General features: G+C 38.6%; 1 protein-coding gene across 2 annotated transcripts in view; it reads left to right on the forward strand.

Annotated features, from left to right (window-relative positions):
• Nucleotides 1-526: 526 nt before the first annotated feature.
• The window catches only part of tp63 (tumor protein p63), a 59,813-nt gene continuing 41,057 nt past the window's right edge, over nucleotides 527-19,282 (forward strand). Inside the window, exons 1-3 of one of the 2 annotated variants that reach the window (XM_079694933.1) lie at nucleotides 527-708; nucleotides 6,624-6,749; nucleotides 8,806-8,926. In XM_079694933.1, coding sequence (XP_079551059.1) covers nucleotides 656-708; nucleotides 6,624-6,749; nucleotides 8,806-8,926 — 300 coding nt within the window. In that variant the 5' untranslated portion in view covers nucleotides 527-655. The remainder of the gene's footprint in view (nucleotides 709-6,623; nucleotides 6,750-8,805; nucleotides 8,927-19,282) is intronic. The other variant, XM_079694932.1, reaches the window with a different exon arrangement.

Raw genomic sequence — 19,282 nt, forward strand, 5'->3', positions numbered from 1 at the left:
TCTTCTGAGTCAAAAAGCATTTTTCACTTCCTTAAATCAACTATTTCGGTGCTTTTTTGTTTGATTTACTAACCAATATTTTCTGTTGAATTTTAATATGTTGCAGGATCAACAATCCTATGCCGATATTCAGCATGCCTGGATCCTTCCGGGCCTTGATGGTGCAACAGACGTGCCCCGAACCCACAGAACCACCAGGGAATATGGTTAGAAATATCAGAAGTGTCCGGAGAAAATCAGCGAGTCGGCGGGGAGGGGTGAGCTTTTCAGGATACATCGGGCGTGGGTGGGGGGGGGGGGATTTGGCTGCAGGGTCAAATGCAGTTGCTTGATATCTATATCCTAGCAACTGAGAGTGAGTGGTATCTGGTACAACTGTAACTGGGGATTGGTCAGAGAGCTGACACAAGCCCCTCCTATTTGTAGGCTAGCTTCAGAAAAAATATCTAAATTCAAATTCATCTCTGAGACGTTCTTCACTCTGCACTGTACCCCTCCGGCACTTTAACATAACAATAATTTAATTTATTCATATTTATCTTTTTTTTTTTTTTATTTGTTTTGTATTTATTCTTGTACATCTGTTGATACACGATCCTGCTGATCATTCGCGAATCATTTTTAATATTTAAAAGTGAAGTTTTGGCATGACAACATGAATTCTCCATACACAGCTGTGCAGTATTACCCAGAGTCTCCCTTTCATCGGTAAGTACAGACATGTTGTGTACACTGAAATGAGTTTCCTTTACAGTGTGTGTAAAGCCATGTGAAGCAGCATCCTAATTAACATCTGGTAGAAATGTATATTATTCAGCTACTTTCATTCACCTCAAATGAATGTCTGAGTTATTGAAACTTGCTGACTGTGTTTGACGTGAACTGCCGGTCTCACTGAAGCTGTGTGGAGGTCGGAGGCGACCTAAAAACATTTGTGTCTGCCTGGAGCCTCAGCTGCTGCTCCTTCCCCATATATTATATTTATAAACGGGGCATACTTATAGCATCAATGCATGCAAACACGGATTAAATGACCAACTTGTGGCCCTTTCAATACCAACGTGTTATTCAAGAAATGTCAGGTGTTTTAATGGAGAATAATGGATGACTCACGAGGTGAATACTAAATCTTGAATATTATAAAATGAAATATCTTTTATGATACTAGATTTTTTACAATATATCTTGTCCATAAATGTCTTTAGGTCAATACCAAAGTCAGGATGATAACATAAGAACAGAAAATGATTCTATGAGATTACATATTTAGTTTGGGGTAGTTAAATATAATTATGAATGTTATTTTTACAGCACCTTTCGTGCAGGAAATGAAACACAAAAGGAAGGGAAAATAGGCCTCAAATGAACATTAAAAACCGAGCTAGAACGGCAACTCAATAAAAAACAATTAGTTATACTTTCTTGTCAAATGCTGTTAACAGGCACTAACCACACATAACAAAAGTATTAGATTGTTTTAATTGTGTTAATCAGTATTGTTAATGATTTAATTAAATGCTATCCTGTCATCTCCTTCAATCTCTGCATTATACACCATAACGCACATGCCTCCTGCTTTCTCTCCCAATGTATTAATATATCCAGGCCTACCTATCTGGATCTGGATCTGTCTTTAGACAAACATTTCTTATTTGTTCAGTATATATGTAAAACACAAGCAACAGTTATTTACCTGCAAACACTGAGATACTGTTAAATGAACACCAAAAGCTTTGCTCTGCCGGTCAGGTCACTTCACTACATCATGCATGTTCAATCCTTAACATATTGTGTTCACTTGTAGTCAGATTTATATTCATTTCGTCTTCATATAATTAAAAAAACTATAATACAGTTTTAAAACTAAACGTAATCGACTTTCTGTCCTGTACACTTCCAGTGCGCAATAATCCCATTTTACTGTGTGCTTACAGTATATCATATGTAATATTATTTATATCATTTGCAATATACATTTACTACGTGCAGTGTCACACAATTACCTTCTTGTTGTGTTTAATATTTGGACAAAAAGCAATTTCTGCTTCCAATAAGTAACTTACTGAAACATGATGGCTCTGGAACAGGTGTAGAAATGACCGTGATATTTAAAATTGAAATATTGATATAACGTTGTTAATACACATGATAGAGTTGTGTCATTAAATCATCCCTTCTTAAATAATTGTTTACTCTTTCTCCTTTCGCTAATGCCCAACACATAAACAAGCGTACTACATTTGCCCAAAAATGAGACATAAGGATATGAAATGAAACGTGATGAAAAATCATTTTTATGAGTTATATTGGCCGCCATAATCTGAAATGAAAGCTCCTATAAAACCTATTGTGTGATGCTTTCAAAAGATCCCTGCTAAATCGTGCTTTCATCTATTTCTGAGCTAGAGAACGTTTCTACGAGGCTTCTTCAGGGGGTCCGCGGGGCCTTAAAAAGTATTAGAAGTTGATAAATCAATTAGCGAAAATGAAGGCTATTAAAAATTATTAAAGGGCATTTTCCAAGGTGTTACATTTTGTAGCTTGTTTTCAATAAGTATATAAATTGTCCAAAGAGGTTGTATTCTACAGTCTGCCTGAATGTAATCATTGCGTAGGTGTGTAGTGTGATTCTGTGTACTTTATTTATGGCATCCCGTTGGATTTCAAGTCATCTGAACAGGACATCGCACACTCACTGCTTGATAGCGCGCGAAGGTCCGTTTACGCCGGTTGCTAAGCAACATCGTTATGGGGAAATGCAAGTCTGCGTCCAAATGGTTGGAAGATAAGGAGGAAGGACAATCAATACTGTTTATAGTCAATGTGAGGTAAAGTGTGTCGCCAAGGTAACCAGTTAGAACTCCAAGTGGAGATGAGGTCTTACAGTAAAATGTACGGGAAGGGTCTTAAAAAAGGTCTTAAAAGGTTGACTTCAGGATTCCTGCTTACACCCTGTTTTTAAGTTTTATTCAGCATCAGGTGTGTCTTTTCGTCCGCTCTCTTGTTTCTCTGCATTCCCCACCTGAGAGGAATTTGTGCTTTTGGCCCCAGAGGATTTCCGACTGTTTCCCTCTATAAAAGTCAAGGGATGAGCGCAGGAGAAACTTTGGGGGCTTTCTATTGTTTTGCAGTCATGTCCCTCTTGCAGCCGAGGCTGACAGATGAAGGGTGGGGGGGGGGGCGGGTCTCAGGCCTTTGAACAAGTGATTAATAAGGACACTGGAGAAGGGCCCCGATCGGCAGGGCTGTTTGTTTTGATTGCATTTTCATCGGTCGCTGTGCCCAACCTGCCACGAGACAATGGCCGTTTTCTGTTTGGAGCTGACCTCTGGCCCGCTCTCGTCTGCAGGCGCTGCTCCGTCTTTAAGTGGAAGCTGAACAGCCCTGCGCCTCGGGCTGACTGAGAAACACTCTGAGAAACCAGACACCCAGGAGCAGACAAACAACACCAGGACAGGGATACACTCTAAAATAACTCTACAGCCTTTTAAAGTTAAACTGCAATATTTCATTTGACTAAAACTACATCAAAATGTCACCAACGGGAGTTCATTCTCAATTGCTGTACTTTTATTCCTTTTTATTAATTAATTAATTATATATTTTATTATTTTAACTAAACCAAACTTGCATCAAAGGGTTATTATTCTCATTTATTTTCCTGCTTTTAACTTTTTTTAAACTCTATATTTCAAATACGATATATGTCTTGTCAACATATATTTTGTAAATGTCCCAGTGTAAGAAAAAATACACATTATGGTTTAATCGGTCGGTGTAAGCTACAGATCATTATGATTATGGTCAAACGTATTGATAGCCTTTCAGAGAGATACATGTTGAACCTGATGTACAACTTTTATAATTATATTCTACATTTTACCGGGTCAACAAACGACACTGCGGATTAAAACAAGACAATTAAAGCCAAAATCAAAGGAGGCTTAACTGAAGAGGACCACACCTAAATCCTCAATTAACTGGGATGACACCTCCACCTGCAACACACCTATTATTGTTCATATTCATTCATTATATACTCAGTCACTGCCAACCAGCCTTTTTAATTCATTTGGTTTGAACAGAAACAATGCATTTTAAAAGTTCCAACACAGAGCGCCAACCTGAGGGTTTAGTCCTTATGTCCAAAGTTTGATCTTAACGTGGGCGGAGTAGTTAACAAATGCAGATTTCAATATCATCAAACCACAATGCACTACCAATGTAGAAATACAGTAAAATGCACATCCCATTTATAGACCTCACATTAAACTTATGATGCATGTACCTGCTAGGAATAGTAAATGTAAGTAAGTAAGTGCTTAACAATAATTCAAACACGTTTTAATGATCACTTACATAGAGCAAAAACTTCTTTTGTTGTGAGTTATGAATAGTGCTGCAACCGTTTAATCATTTTGAAAGAGATTTAAGAAAGTTCAACATAGCCTTCGTATTTATTGAGCAAAAGTATGACTATGCCAAAAGGTAATCTCATACAACGATTTGTACGATAATCCTGGTCTCTCATCGTTTCCATTTCCCCTCATTTTGTGAATAAAAATCTCCATCTTCACTTAAAAGAGCTTTTTTGTCAGGTTTCGTAAAAGATTGTGGTTTGGGTTTTAATTTCTGCGGATGTAGCTTGACTTAAGTGTGCAAGTGACGTGAGGAATAAATAAATGTTCTGCTCGGTCTCCCGGATAAAAGTACTGTATATAGTCAATGTGAGGTAAAGTGTGTCGCCAAGGTAACCGGTTAAAACTTGAAGTGTCAAAATGTATGCAAAGGGTCTTTAAAAAAGGATTCCTGCATCTACCCTGTTATGGATAGTATATACTAAATAAAACTGTTTACAGATGCTGAACAAAAAACATTTCTTTATTTTATTCTTTTAAATCTCCCTCATGATTTTCCGTCCTGCATAAGTGGAATGATTTGCTTCATTAGATATGCCTGTGTTTGTAAGTCAGGTATTAATATCATTCAGCGCGCAGTGTTGGGGAATTCCAAAACCCAGAATAGTGCCAGCTCCAGATTCTGCCCCCGTCCAGCTGTACACATACCAGAAGCTGCAGCAGAGCTATCATATTAGAGCGGGGGGGAATTCCAGCCGCCTCAGACTGCAGCGTGCGCCACTTCAGCGCGAACAATGGCAGGCTGAGCCCTGGAGCAGGTGTAATGTTTCAGGGGAGCAGGTCAAAGTGCCTCTGTCTGAATGGTGCATAATCACCATTATGTGTAGTACAAATATTCAGCATTATGCAGGCTGACTTCTGCACAAAGGAGTTGCCCCTCATGAATGGCTGCCAGCAGGACTCCTCCTCCTGCTCCTGGCTGGGTGGCCAAACCTCAGCCTGCACACACACACTTCTGTTTGCTCACTTTTAAAAGTTACTATTGAAATAGTTGTGCTGTTTTGAAAAAAAAGGCCAAAGTCAGTAATGGCAGTAAAAAAGTATTTATTTACCCAATGAAGAAACACAGAAGTGACAATCCTGAATTCAAACATTATAATTAATTATGAATTGATGTGTGTATTGCTCTAATGCTCTAACTCATCCCACAGGCCATTAAACTGTTAAACACCTGAACTTTTGAAAGAACATCCATAACATTCATCTGTTTGCAACTTATATATCATTCCCATTACTTGTATATAAACCTCATGTGTCAAACTCGAGGCCCGGGGGCCAAATCAGGCCCGTGGTGGATTTAATTTCGGCCCTCAGGATAATTTCTAATTCCTATTAGATCTGGTCCGCCGGTATATTGCACGCACACCTTCACTCCATCCTGAGGGTCTCCTCAGCTCAGAGCCTGAGCCCAAACATTGATGACCTTGCCCCCAAGATGAGATGCCAAGTATCTGAGCTAGCATCACAGAGCAGCACACTGAGTTTAATGGATGTTTCCTTCTGCACTTTCTCTCTCACGACAACAGGGCATGTTTGGTTTCTCTCTGAGGGAAATAGTTTTGTTGAAGCTGTTGTTGGCCTGTGGGAAAATGTACTCATAAGAACTGACTCTGGAAAAGCTGCAGATAGAGCCATAAGAAATGAATGAACTGATTATTTAATGTTTAATGTTGTTTTTATAGGCAATCATTTAAGCTTTGTTAGTTCCAGGTTTAATATGTGCAATAAGTTCATTTCAATAAGTTCTGCAATAAACATTGAACCAGTCCGGCCCTCCACTAGTACCCATTTTTATTTTGGCCCACTGTGTATTTGAGTTTGACCCCCCTGATCTAGACTATTCTGCACTATTTCTACTATATTCTATTTGATTTAATTTACTTGCACTGTTGGAGGAGCCTGGGACCTAAGCTTTTCATTGTCATAACTACACTGTAGCTATGATCACATGACAATATATAATAAAAACAAGATTGACGATCCTGAATTCAAACCTAATTACTTATGAACTAATGTGTTTATTGCTCTAATGTTGCAGCTGGTGTGGGTTATTTATTTTTTGAACTGTCTAGATAATGGTTGTAATTGAAGTGCCGATAGTATCAGGGGCGGACGTAGTGTTTGAAGTTAAAGCAGTAATATGATGATGTAAAAATACTCCATCACAAAATGATTTTAATGGTGGTTGATTGTGTCTCCCTGCAGACTCAGGGACTCTTCCTCTCGTTTGTCCTGGAGAGATTTCAGCAGCATGTCCCAGAGTCCGTCCGCTCAGCCCTCCGACTACTTCAGCCAGGACGTCTTCAACCAACTGTTCGACATGCTGGACCAGTGAGTCAATAATCCTAAAAAACTCTTTGCTGTAAATCTGAAAACGTACTCATCAGAGTTGTAGTGGTAAAAAGCTCTTAGACTTTCCATCGCCTTTTTGAACAACAACTTTTGCCGATGGTGCGTTCAGCCGTTTCACCACAAGCAGCTAAAACAGCCTTTTCCTTTCATTTGGGGGGGGGGTGGTGAGGGAAACCCCGACATAAACAAAATATTGTGCAATCAACCTTTCCTTCACAATGATAAGTTAAAGCAAAAACTATATGGCCACTTATATTTCATTTCATTTCCTTTTTATTTTTATTTGCAAAACCAAATGTACAATAATTGCCAACAAAACATGATTCTACCAAAACACCATTGAGCGAAAAGGAGCAGGGAGAAGAATGCAATCTTATATGAGCTGCCCCTTTCTAAAAAAAACAAAATAAATACAAATAGATGGTCTGCCCTTCATAATAATTGTTCAAACATAACAGTATCTAAGAGAAACACAAAAAATACTTATTTCCCACTTGATGGTTAATAAAAAAAAAAACATCTTTAAGGAAAAGGAAAAGTGCAACACCCTCATCTGAGTCCTACTGGAGAAGAAGGTGGAAAGCGGCGCATAATAATAATAATAATAATAACAATAACAACAATAACAATAACAACAATTGATATGAATATGAAGTGTTTCAAGGCTTTTATTGTCATTTGTACATTGCTACAGTTTAGATATATCAATGAACATCTTAGTAACAGTGCAACACAATAAAAAACGAGCTGTTTTTAAATCCAACTTTTATTTTAAACACTATTGGAGATCCCAATATTTCTAGATACAAGTAAATAAGTTTCAATTTGACAGAAAACATGTGGCTTGTTTCAATATAACACATCGAATATGAATAGATAGTTTTTCTTTTAAAGCTACTTAGGGAAACACTAAGTGGGAAGCCAGAGCTTAAGACTGAATATTAAACGCAAGAGGCGAACAAACTAAATATTCAGTGATAACTAAAAATCATTCCTGGTAAAACGTCATTTACCTAACTCAATGCTGAATCTAATATCATGTATTCTTGTTTTACTTTATTGCTTTAATACAATCCCTTAGGGCTGCTCGATTATGGCAAAAATCATAATCACGATTATTTTGGTCAATAATTGATATCGCGATTATTAAAAACGATTATCCATTTACTTTGAAAACATTCATTGATTGAAAAAAGTATGATTTAACAGTTGATTACCCTGAACTTTAAGTCTAATTCAACTGAAAACACAATAAAAAGAAATGTCATTAAACATTTTTTAAATAATAATCGTTTTATTTCTATTACGTTGTTTTCGTAATCGTTGCAAGCCAAAATCGAGATTAAAATACAATTAATTGCACAGCCCTATAATCCCTGTAAAGAAAGGAACCACATATTTGGAACAACTGATGTATTATTCTTAAATGTAGATTATAAGTTGTTTCTAAAGAATAAAAAAAAACTATTTGCCTGTCTTTTTAATATCAAGGCTTTTAGATATATCAATGAAAATCTTAGGTCACAGGCTCCTCAAACAGTTCAACACAATATAACAGATCAAATAGTGCAAGTAAATACAAATCAAATAGAAATGGTGCAAGGAGAGTCTACAAGTAATTGGAATTTGATATATTAGATGAATAATTAGTAAGTTGCAAACCGATGAATGTTATGCATGTTCTTTCAAATGTTCAGGTGAAATGAAGCAGACCTCTGATTGGCCGAAGACACTCGCCTGTTAAAATGTTTATGTGTGAGTCTAGCGGCGTCAGGGGAGTCTCAAAAATCCACACACAAATGCAGAGAGATTCACACAGAAAGTGTTTTTTATATAAATGCAACAACACTCAAATATGTTTTTGATGTAACTATTTCTGTGTGGATCAGAAATATATTTGTGTGGATGGAGATGTGTGTATCCTTCTGTGTGCATTTATTTATTTTTGAGACTGATCTGACCCCATATTTAACAGTCTTGTGGCCTGTGGAGTGAAACTGTCCCTGAGTCTGGTGTGTTTCTGTTGTGGCTTCAGATCAGCGGCTCACTCGGTGCAGCCCATCTTCAGAGAGAGAGCAGCTGACGGATCTGCAGGAAACACCATCCAGATCAGCATGGACTGCATCACCATGCACCAGCCGGAGGAGACGCTCGCTGTAAGTACGTAGGTCTGCTGTACGGCAAAACGCCAGATTCACAACATGTTTTTTTAGGATTATTTCTCGGGCCACCAGTGCCTTTTATTGAAGGCAAGGCAAGGTTATTGATACAGCACCTTTCAACACAAGGCAACTAATCTAACTGATCCTTTAGTTGTTTCAAGTGTTTCATGCTAAAGGAACCCCCCTTTGGAAAATTCAAATCTGACCCCATGGTACCTTTTTAGTTTTCGCCGAAACTATTCCTCTTTATTAAATGCACATTACTTTAATTTACCTTGTCTTTCTAGAACTTTTTTGGCATTGAAGATTCCTCTCCAGCAGGGTCTTAAAAAGTAATAAAAGTTGATAAATCAATTTAGTGAAAATGAAGGCTATTAAAAAGTATTAAAGGGCATTTTCCAAGGTTTTACATTTTGTAGTTTGTTTTCAATAAGTATATAAATGGTCCAAAGAGGTTGTATTCTACAGTCTGCCTGAATGTAATCATTGCGTAGGTGCGATTAGGTCTTAAAATGTATGGGAAGGGTCTTAAAAGGTTTTACATTTGACTTCCGAATTCCTGCTTATACCCTGGTGCCACACCGGCTCTATCGAGCGAGCTCTGTGGCGGCACAACAGATTCACTTTTAATCGTTGTTCAGTGCTCTCTCAGTTAAAAATAACTCCAATGAACGGAATTCAAAATGATATGACCGCATTCAGTTCAACATGTTATACAACCTGTAAAACATCACTGTTAACCTTGCATTGTTTGTGGTATATTATTACAACCCGTGCTAAGTTAATACAACTAAATAACTTGACTGTATTCAGCCTTTAAAGCCAAGAAAAGACACTTACTTAATATGCAATATACAACAATATCCAAAATGTAAGTCTCTTATTACAATATCTATATTGTGTCAAATTAGCGCCAAGCCCTTGTTGGTTAAGATGAATAACTCATTTGAAAATAGTTGTGTATATATATTTTTATGGCAGTTTTTTAGTAGGGGATTTATCGCTTTCATTCTGAGTATCTGGGACTTCCAGTGGTTGAAGCCTTCAACGCAAAATCTACTTTCAATTTTTACAAAAAAATAACGTTGGAATTACCCGCGGACAGTTTGTGAAAATGTGGTGCAGAGCGGTTTAACAGCCACAGGATCGCGTGAGATGTTGGAGGGGGGGGGTCTGATATGACCTGGTGGCCTCCGTGAGACAGGCAGCTCTCAGTCTGCTGATGGTAGACTGCAGTCACACGCCTGATAATGAGCTGTAGGAACATCTCATTATTTTATTTTATTTTATTTATTTTTTTATTTTTTTATTTTATTTATTTTATTTTATTTATTTTATTTATTTTATTTATTTTATTTTATTTATTTTATTTATTTTATTTATTTTATTTATTTTATTTATTTTATTTATTTCAGCATTCATCTGGGCACCTTTATTTAAGATTTACAAATCTTTTCAAATTTTCGCTAAGCTGAACAGCCAATCAGAGTGATTTCCTTAGCCGACGGCCTTTTACCGACAGCCTACCGATTCAACATGTCAAATCGGTGGCGGAAGGTGTCGGCACGGCCGAAAAGACACGACGGGGCGGGACACACCAATCTGAGTAGGGCGACACGACGCTCATTGACGGCCAGACATCTATCGACGGCCGAAATTGGCTTGGTGTTTAAGGACCTTTTTAAAGGACTTTTAAATCAAGCAGAGACCAATTCACTATACTGTAGTTTCTGAAGGCTATTGGAGTGAGGGGAGCAGGGCACGTAGATGCTTTCTTTCCAAATTCAGTTTGTGCACTTGGAACAGATGGCAGCACTACATGTTATGATCAGACTATAACTACAGTCTCAGTTTGCTTTATTTTGTTTAACAGTTTTTATTGAGATTTCAAAATCAGAAAAAAATATACATTCAATCATCTCATTATTATTTGTTCATACCTAATAAGAGCTAAAGCAGGGATTTGTAGTTTGCTTTTGGAGATATGACAGTCACTTTATTGTGCAGGCATGCAAAAGTCATGGTATACAGTACAGATCAGTGGTGAAATGTAATAAATGGAAAGGTAACCTACTCAACTGCTTCACTTAAGTACAATTTTGAGTTACTTGGATTTTACCTAAATACTTAAATGTTTTGCCGCTTGATACTTCTACTCCCCTAACTTTTGGAAGCCAATATTGTACTTTTTACTCCATTACACTTATCCGACAACTTTAGTTACTTCCAGCGTTTCCGCCAGGGGGGCGTCTTGCCGTAATTTGACGCCCTTATTCAGCTCGGGACGCCCTGAACTCGAGCCGAGGGCGTACAAAAATATTAATAATTTGAGACAAGATCGAGAAAAACGACAAGGACCTCCCTCTGTTGGAGGGGCAACCCCCCCCCCTGCTCTCGGGTGGACGCCCTCTCAGCCCTGGTCTGGCGGAAACACTGGTTACTTCATGGATTCAGATCGGTAGCAGATAAAACCTATAACTCAATAATTGTATAAACATTGACATAGAATTACAGGTTAAGATAACTAGCAGCGTTATATAGAGTAATTACAATTAGCTCCAACTTTACCAGCTGAGATAAACACATCGATGGATCAATCATCATAATCCTGTCGTTTAATAAATATCATTTTGAAATGGGCCTTTTTGCAAGGTAACAAATTGGTGCTTTAAGTTTATTGATACCAATACTTTTGTACTTTTCAGTATGACTTTAAATGCAGGACTTTAACGTAAAACTATTCTAAGTATCCCTACTTCATAGATTCAGATCGGTAGCTAATAAAACCTACAACTAAATGATTGTATAAACATTGACATAGAATTACAGGTTAAGATAACTAGCGAGTAATTCAAATCAGCTCCGCCTTCACCAGCTGTGATAAACACATCGACGCATCAATAATCATAATCCGGTCATTTAATAGATATGATTCTGAAATGGGCCATTGTGCAAGATTACTTTTACTCTTGGTACTTTAAGTTTTTGGATGCCAATACTTTTGTACTTCAGTAAAGGTCCTTACATACCGAGCCGATTTTCATTTTGGTGTCGCCCTACTCAGATTGGTGTGTACTACACCGTCGTGTCTTTTCGGCCGTTCAGACGCCGCGGATTCGACATGAATCGGGGGGGCCGTCGGCCAAAGAAATCACTCTGATTGGCTGTTCAGCTTAGCGAATCAGCGCATGAGAAGCGAAACGGAAGTGAGGGACCCAAACGACTAAGAAGGCAAATCTGAGATTTCATTTAACTCCAGCTCTCGACACAGGTTGGGGAAAGCCCCCATGAGCTTCTCGCTGGAGAGTGAACATGGAACACGCTATTTGTTGTTTGTTTAAATCACGCAGTCTGTTCTTCTTCTCTCGGTTACCACGCAGTCTGTCTTCCGGTTGTTGCCTCTTTTGAATGACGAATACACACTACCGCCACCTGCTGGTAAGGAGAGTTATTGCCACTCACGCATGCCCAGTTCGTACTAGGGTTGCCAGAAACTGACCATGATCAAAATCGATTATTCGCCATATTTTGGTTGAAAATAAGCCAGAAAAAAAAAAAAAACATAAATAATAATTAAAATATCTGAAATAAATAAAATAAAATCGATTTTTAAAAATAATATTAGTTTATGGAGACTGTAACGAATATTCGAATAATCGAATAATCACTGGCATCCCTAGTTCGTACGTGCTTCTTGGCCAGCGGCTGAAGTCTTTGCGGTGTGTTCCAGTGCGACACATGGCCAAGACGCAGAGACGTGAGGCGACGTTCCGTCAGGACGTGTTCTTTGGTGATCGTTGGTGTCAGTTTGGTGTGTGAGAGGCTTAGCCCTTTAAATGCAGGACTGTTGAGCAAATTGTGTAACTTTCGTTTTTATAATTTGTGTATCTTTAATACTTTTGTATGCATGCACCTTAGGTAACATTAAGCTGTCTTTGGCTCTTTCCTGCTGTAACAATGTCACTTTCCCCTCTGTGGGACTAATAAAGGTATTCTGATTCTGATTGACTTCAAACTATTCTAAGTATCCCTACTCTTCCCAAAAGTAAAAGCCCTTCGCTCTTCCTCCACCTCAGTGTCCTGACAGATGATGAGCTCGTCTCCTCCCTGCGTAGGAATGCTGTTGTCCAGCCAGCGTGAAAAAAAGCAACCAAAAAAAAGCAAATAAAAATGGTGTTCAAGGAGCTGAGTAATGTTACCCTGCACTTCCCCCCGGGGGGCTTATGTTCTCTTGAACTGGTGATTAATGGCCCCACCCTCCCCTCCTCCACCACAGTGAGGCGTGGTGCGCTGATTGGCACGCCAAAAACTCTGGGCAGCATCCGTGCCATGGCCGTCTGCCAATCACCAAGCCCCGATCGTTAGCTTGGATGAAAAGAGGTGGTGGGCCAAATCAAAACCCCCCCAATTCTCCTCCTCCCTCACCTCACCTCCACCACTCCTCCTTCATGAGTCATTTAAATGCAGCTCTGTGTTTAGTGCCCTGGGGGATGTATTTGTATTGGTGAGGGTTGTATGTTTAATCTGAAATTCCTTCACCTTTTTCTTTTTCTTTCTGTAAGGCAAGGCAGGTTTATTTATACAAGTATTTCAACAAGTACATGATATGTTACTTAGACGCTTTTATCCAAAGCGACTTAAAATACTGTGGGCAATCCCCACTGGAGCAATTTGGGGTGAAGTGACTTGCCCAGGGACACAACGGCCGTTTCTCAATGTCGAGTAAAGCTGCTCCAGAGCCACTATTTCAAGCATACTACGTCATCGAGTGGCACCGAATCACTGTTTAAATGCCCAGCATACATGTGCTACCAAGCAAGCCTCCTCGACATTGAGAAACGGCCACCGACATGCTGACTGCAGCGGGGTTTGAACCTGTGCTCCCCTGATCCGAACGCCCACGCAATAGTCCACTGCGCCACACGCCTCCCCCTACTACGGTTTCATTCCATATTTTATTCCTTCTTATTGCATTCCACTGCAATGTAAATACTGTTATATTTTACTCTATTTTTAATAACCTCAACCTGTGTTTTTAATTCTTGTTTGTATGCACCACGACACAGTCAAATTCCTCGTACGTGTAAACCACATGTGTCAAACTCGAGGCCCGGGGGCCAAATCAGGTCCGTGGTGGATTTAATTTCGGCCCGCAGGATAGTTTCTAATTCCTATTAGATCTGGCCCGCCGGTATATTGCACGCACACTTTCACTCCGTCCTGAGGGTCTCCTCCGCTCAGAGCCTGAGCCCAAACTTTGATGACCTTGCACCCAAGATGAGATGCCAAGTATCTGAACTAGCATCACAGAGCAGCACACTGAGTTTAATGGATGTTTCCTTCTGCACTTTCTCTCTCACGACAACAGGGCATGTTTGGTTTCTCTCTGAGGGAAATAGTTTTGTTGAAGATGTTGTTGGCCTGTGGGAAAATGTAATCATAAGAAATGACTCAGAAAAGCTGCAGATAGAGCCATAAGAAATGACTGAACTGATTATTTAATGTTTAATGTTGTTTTTATAGGCAATCATTTAAGCTTTGTTAGTTCCAGGTTTAATATGTGCAATAAGTTCTGCAATGAACATTGAACCAGTCCGGCCCTCCAGTAGTACCCATTTTATTTTGGCCCACTGTGTATTTGAGTTTGACCCCCCTAAACCTACCTGATAATTAACCTGTTTCCGATTCTGATTCAAGGTGCTTTCAAAAACATTAAAAACATGCAGGTATAGTGTCGAAGAAACACATTATTAAATGGATTTAAAAACAGTCATTAAAAAGGAAGGAGAATAAGAATTATAATCAGAATCAGAGTTCCTTTTTTAGGGGAAATGTACATAGTAACAGCAAAGAGACAGTACTGAAAGATAGAAAATAAAAAAAACTATACAAATATATATATATAAAAAGCTAAACTACAGTAGGTATAGTGTAGAAGAAACACATTATTTAATTGATTTAAAACAGTCATTAAAAATCTGAATTCATTTATTAGTCCCACAGAGGGGACATTTACATAGTAACAGCAAAGAGACAGTAGTGGAAGATATAAAATAAAAACAGTATACAACAGGGATCCTACGGTCATTGAAAACCTGGAAAAGTCATGGAAATTAAAAATGCTAATTCCAGGCCCTGGAAAAGTTATGGAAAACAATATTTTTCCCCAAGTTTTTGGAAAAGTCATGGGAATGTAACTAAAGTTGCATCAAATATAATTTATATTTTATCTAATCGCCGAAATAGTAATACTCTAATGATAATAAATACTGTATCGTAAAGTAATGAAACGTGAAATGGCATTTAACTGTCGAGGTGTTTTGCTGGTGAGAGATTTGAGTTGCTTAGCGTGTAGAAGCTAGTGAGCCTATTTGATTTGTTTTAGATAGGCACAACATGTTTCATATGCAGACCTTAGTGTCCTGTTCCATGTTAAAATAAACCATTTTCAGTGGTACCGCTGAGAAAGAGTACTTTTTTTGGTTTGGTCATGGAAAATTAGGTAAAGGTCCTGGAGAAGTCATTGAGAAGTCATTGAAAATCATTGGTGAAAAAGTGTATGAACCCTGATACAAATATAGAACAATCTCAAATACAATAAGGCATGTTTAAAATAAAATTATAAAAGCTACAGTGCAATGTAAGATATCAGAAGTTTGTTCCACATCAGGAGAATTTACAATGACAAAGTTACATTGCAGAGAAAATGTCAAGTTCCATATCAAATAAACAAGCATGCACACGTTTATAAAAGATAATCAAATATAGAAAAATAACAACGTAAATAGATATTTGATTTATTAAAAAGCAGCGGTATAAAGAATTTCTGGTTTCAAAGAAGTCTGTAGCTGCAGGGCAACAATTTAACGCAGCACCTGCCTCTGTTGCACTCTGAGGACTCATCTATCAGTGCTTGTCTTCACTGTGTAAAGGTTGGGGGGGGGGGGGTAGAATAGCATGAAGGAATGTGGCAGGAATAGTGGCAGGAGAAACGCTATATCCTACCCCAAACAGCTGATTTTACAGGCAGATAACGCTCTGATCAGCTGTGCGTGGAGACGCAGTTTACACGTCTTTACAGCAGGAGAAAATCTCCATCAACACACGGCTTCTCTGAGATCTGATTACATGTTTGCGTTTGGATTCAGAGTTTTTTCAGCTCACCTCTAATGTGTGATGGCTGCGGATCACCTTTCTCTACTGTTGTATCTACTGGTAAAGGTATAATAAATCACTTTTCCTGCCTTTTACAAACTCTAAAAACAATTGGACCTATGTTATATTATTAGTTGAGTTGTGTTCTTTCATGTTCCGAAATGTTATCAAACTCAGAAATGTTTAATTTGAATCAAAGTCACGGTGCTTTTCCTTTGGTCATCTCTAATGTTAAGGCAACATCAGGTTTGACTTGACTATGATTTGACTTACTTTACTTTGTAAAACACAATTTACAAAAGAAAATGCTGAATGCTTTTAACATTTTCAAAGCAATTACATTTTACTGTTCATTTCAATTTCAAACCTTTATTTAACCGGGTAGGTCCCATTGAGGTCATTGATCTCTTTTTCAAGGGAGACCTGCAGCAAGTAGGTTACACATGAAACATAAAACAATAGAGGACATCATATTTACAGGGCTACATTTACATACCTATCGACATTGACAAGTATCAAAGAGCATCGCACCTATCCGAGCTTTGAAAACAGGCAGTGGAACCAATTTGCTCAGTTTCAATTATTTTTGAAGACTGTTCCGAGCAAGAGGAGATGCGCACATAAAAGCTTTCGTACCTAAGTCAGTCCTTGCACTGTTCAACAGTATTTGACCTTAAACAGTAAGAAAATGTCCAGATAAAACAAAACAATTGTTATGTTGCTTAAACACTATCATGGTGAATTTTTAGCATCTTATAATGTTACTTTTCGATCAATTTTTCCACTTCTTTAGAATGATGATTTATTAAAATGACTAGATATGACATATTTGGTGTAGTTTCAGAGGCATGTGTCATTGTAATGGGAAAACACTGCCTTTCATCTGGTCTCCTGTAATGGAGTCAGAAGCTGTCATTAAAATATATATTCAACCACTTTTTAAACATTCACTTAGCTGTTTTGAACTTTTTATTTGAACCAGATATATGGTTTAAGTTGTGGGACGTCTTGATCTAAAGTCATATGAGAAATGAGCTGAGCTCGTCAGCCGAACAGCATGCAGGGAGGAAACTGCTTTATTCTATATACAGTTGCAAGAACAAGTATGTGAACCCTTTGGAACTTCCTGGATTTCTGCATAAATTGGTCATAAAATGTGTTCTGATCTTCATCTAAGTCACAACAATAGACAAACACAGTCTGCTTAAGCTAAAACCACACAAACAATTATATGTTTTTATGTTTTTATTGAACACACCATGTAAACATTCACAGTGCAGGGTGGAAAAAGTATGTGAACCCTTGGATTGAATAAGTGGTTGACCCTCCTTTGGCAGCAATAACCTCAACCAAACATTTCCTATAGTTGCATATCAGACCTGCACAACGGTCAGGAGGACTTTTGGACCATTCCTCGTCTTTACAAAACTGTTTCAGTTCAGCAATACTCTTGGGATGTCTGGTGTGAATCGCTCTCTTGAGGTCATGCCACAGCATCTCAATTGGGTTGAGGTCAGGACTCTGACTGGGCCGCTCCAGAAGGCCTATTTTCTTCTGTTGAAGCCATTCTGTTGTTGATTCACTTCTGTGCTTTGGGTCGTTGTCCTGTTGCATCACCCATCTTCTGTTGAGCTTCAGTTGGTGGACAGATGGCCTTAAGTTCTCCAGCAAAATGTCTTGATAAAGTTGAGAATTCATTTTTCCGTGGATGATGGCAATCTGTCCAGGCCCTGAGGCAGCAAAGCAGCCCCAAACCATGATGCTCCCTCCACCATACTTCACAGTTGGGATGAGGTTTTGATGTTGGAGTGCTGTGCCTTTTTTTCTCCACACATAGCGTTGTGTGTTCCTTCCAAACAACTCAACTTTGGTTTCATCTGTCCACAGAATATTTTGCCAGTAGTGCTGTGGAACATCCAGGTGCTCTTTTGCAAACTTAAAACGTGCAGCAATGTTTTTTCTGGACAGCAGTGGCTTCCTCCATTTTAAGACCAACTTATGCAGAAATCCAGGTCATTCCAAAGGGTTCACATACTTTTTCTTGCAACTGTGTATATATATTATCAGTTGTTTTAAAGCGTTAAATCAGATAGACGAGGAAACCGTTAAAACCTCCTGAACCTGAACACTGAATGAATTCTAACGAAGTGCGGTTATAAACTCCCATGATCACGACCGGAACAAAATACTTTTAAAAATCATCTGAAAAGAATCTGCAGGATGGTGCAATCACTTCCGTTACCATCGTCATCATCATGTGTTATTGTTCTTTGTCATTGTCAGAGCTGTCTTCATCATGAGTCACCACTTCCACCTACATGTAGAAAGTCCATCTTGCCCTTCATTTGTCTGAACATGCAGATATTTATTCAATAGTTCATAGAAACTAATCCAAGTTAAACCCGTGCATTAACTATTGACCATTATGAGGACTTTTTGTGTTTTGTTACGCCCCACCAGATAGCCTCCAGCGCATAAAAAAGGTGTTTTTAAGGCGTAGCAACAAGGAGCGAGGGCCACTTAATGAAACGTGAGTCAGTTTGAGATGTGGTGCAGCAGCAGGAGCCCCTATCACCCTCATCTCTTGTGTTTTAACATATTTCTTACTCACAGCTTCACCCAGGAATAACTGCCTCTAAGCAGCAGCATTATATCAGGTCAGGTTCAACTGAAAACACTGTAAGTCTCATCCTTTCAGAGAGAAGAGAGCGCATGTTAAACCTCTAGGAGTTGTCATATACCAGTGTTCATTTTGGCAGCTGTTTTTGATTTAGTCTTAGTCTTTAGACGAAAATGGTTATTAGTTTTAGTCACATTTTAGTCATTCCTATCCTTCGTAGTTTTAGTCTAGTTTTAGTCTAGTTTTGGTCGACGAAAACTCAAAACGTTCTAGTCAACTTTTAGTCAATGAAGAATTACATTTTAGTCAAAATGTGTCTCTGTACTCTCTGAACGCTCCGTCCCCGGCAGATCTCTGTGTCCGCTGCAGCATGTCTGTTAGCCCCCGCCCCCCGCACACAGAGAGACACAGGGAGATCGCTCTTCTGGAGTGAAGAGAGCCGAAATAAGGATATTGCATCTTAGAAACGTAAGATGCATTTTGACAGACAAGACGGACGGGGGAAAATATCCTGCATTTTGAATGTCCGATCCGTCAACGAAAACTAAATATACATTTCGTCATAGTTTTCGTCA

The sequence above is a fragment of the Notothenia rossii genome (genome assembly GCF_949606895.1).
Source record: "Notothenia rossii genome assembly, contig: scaffold_176, whole genome shotgun sequence".
Classification (NCBI taxonomy): domain Eukaryota; kingdom Metazoa; phylum Chordata; class Actinopteri; order Perciformes; family Nototheniidae; genus Notothenia; species Notothenia rossii.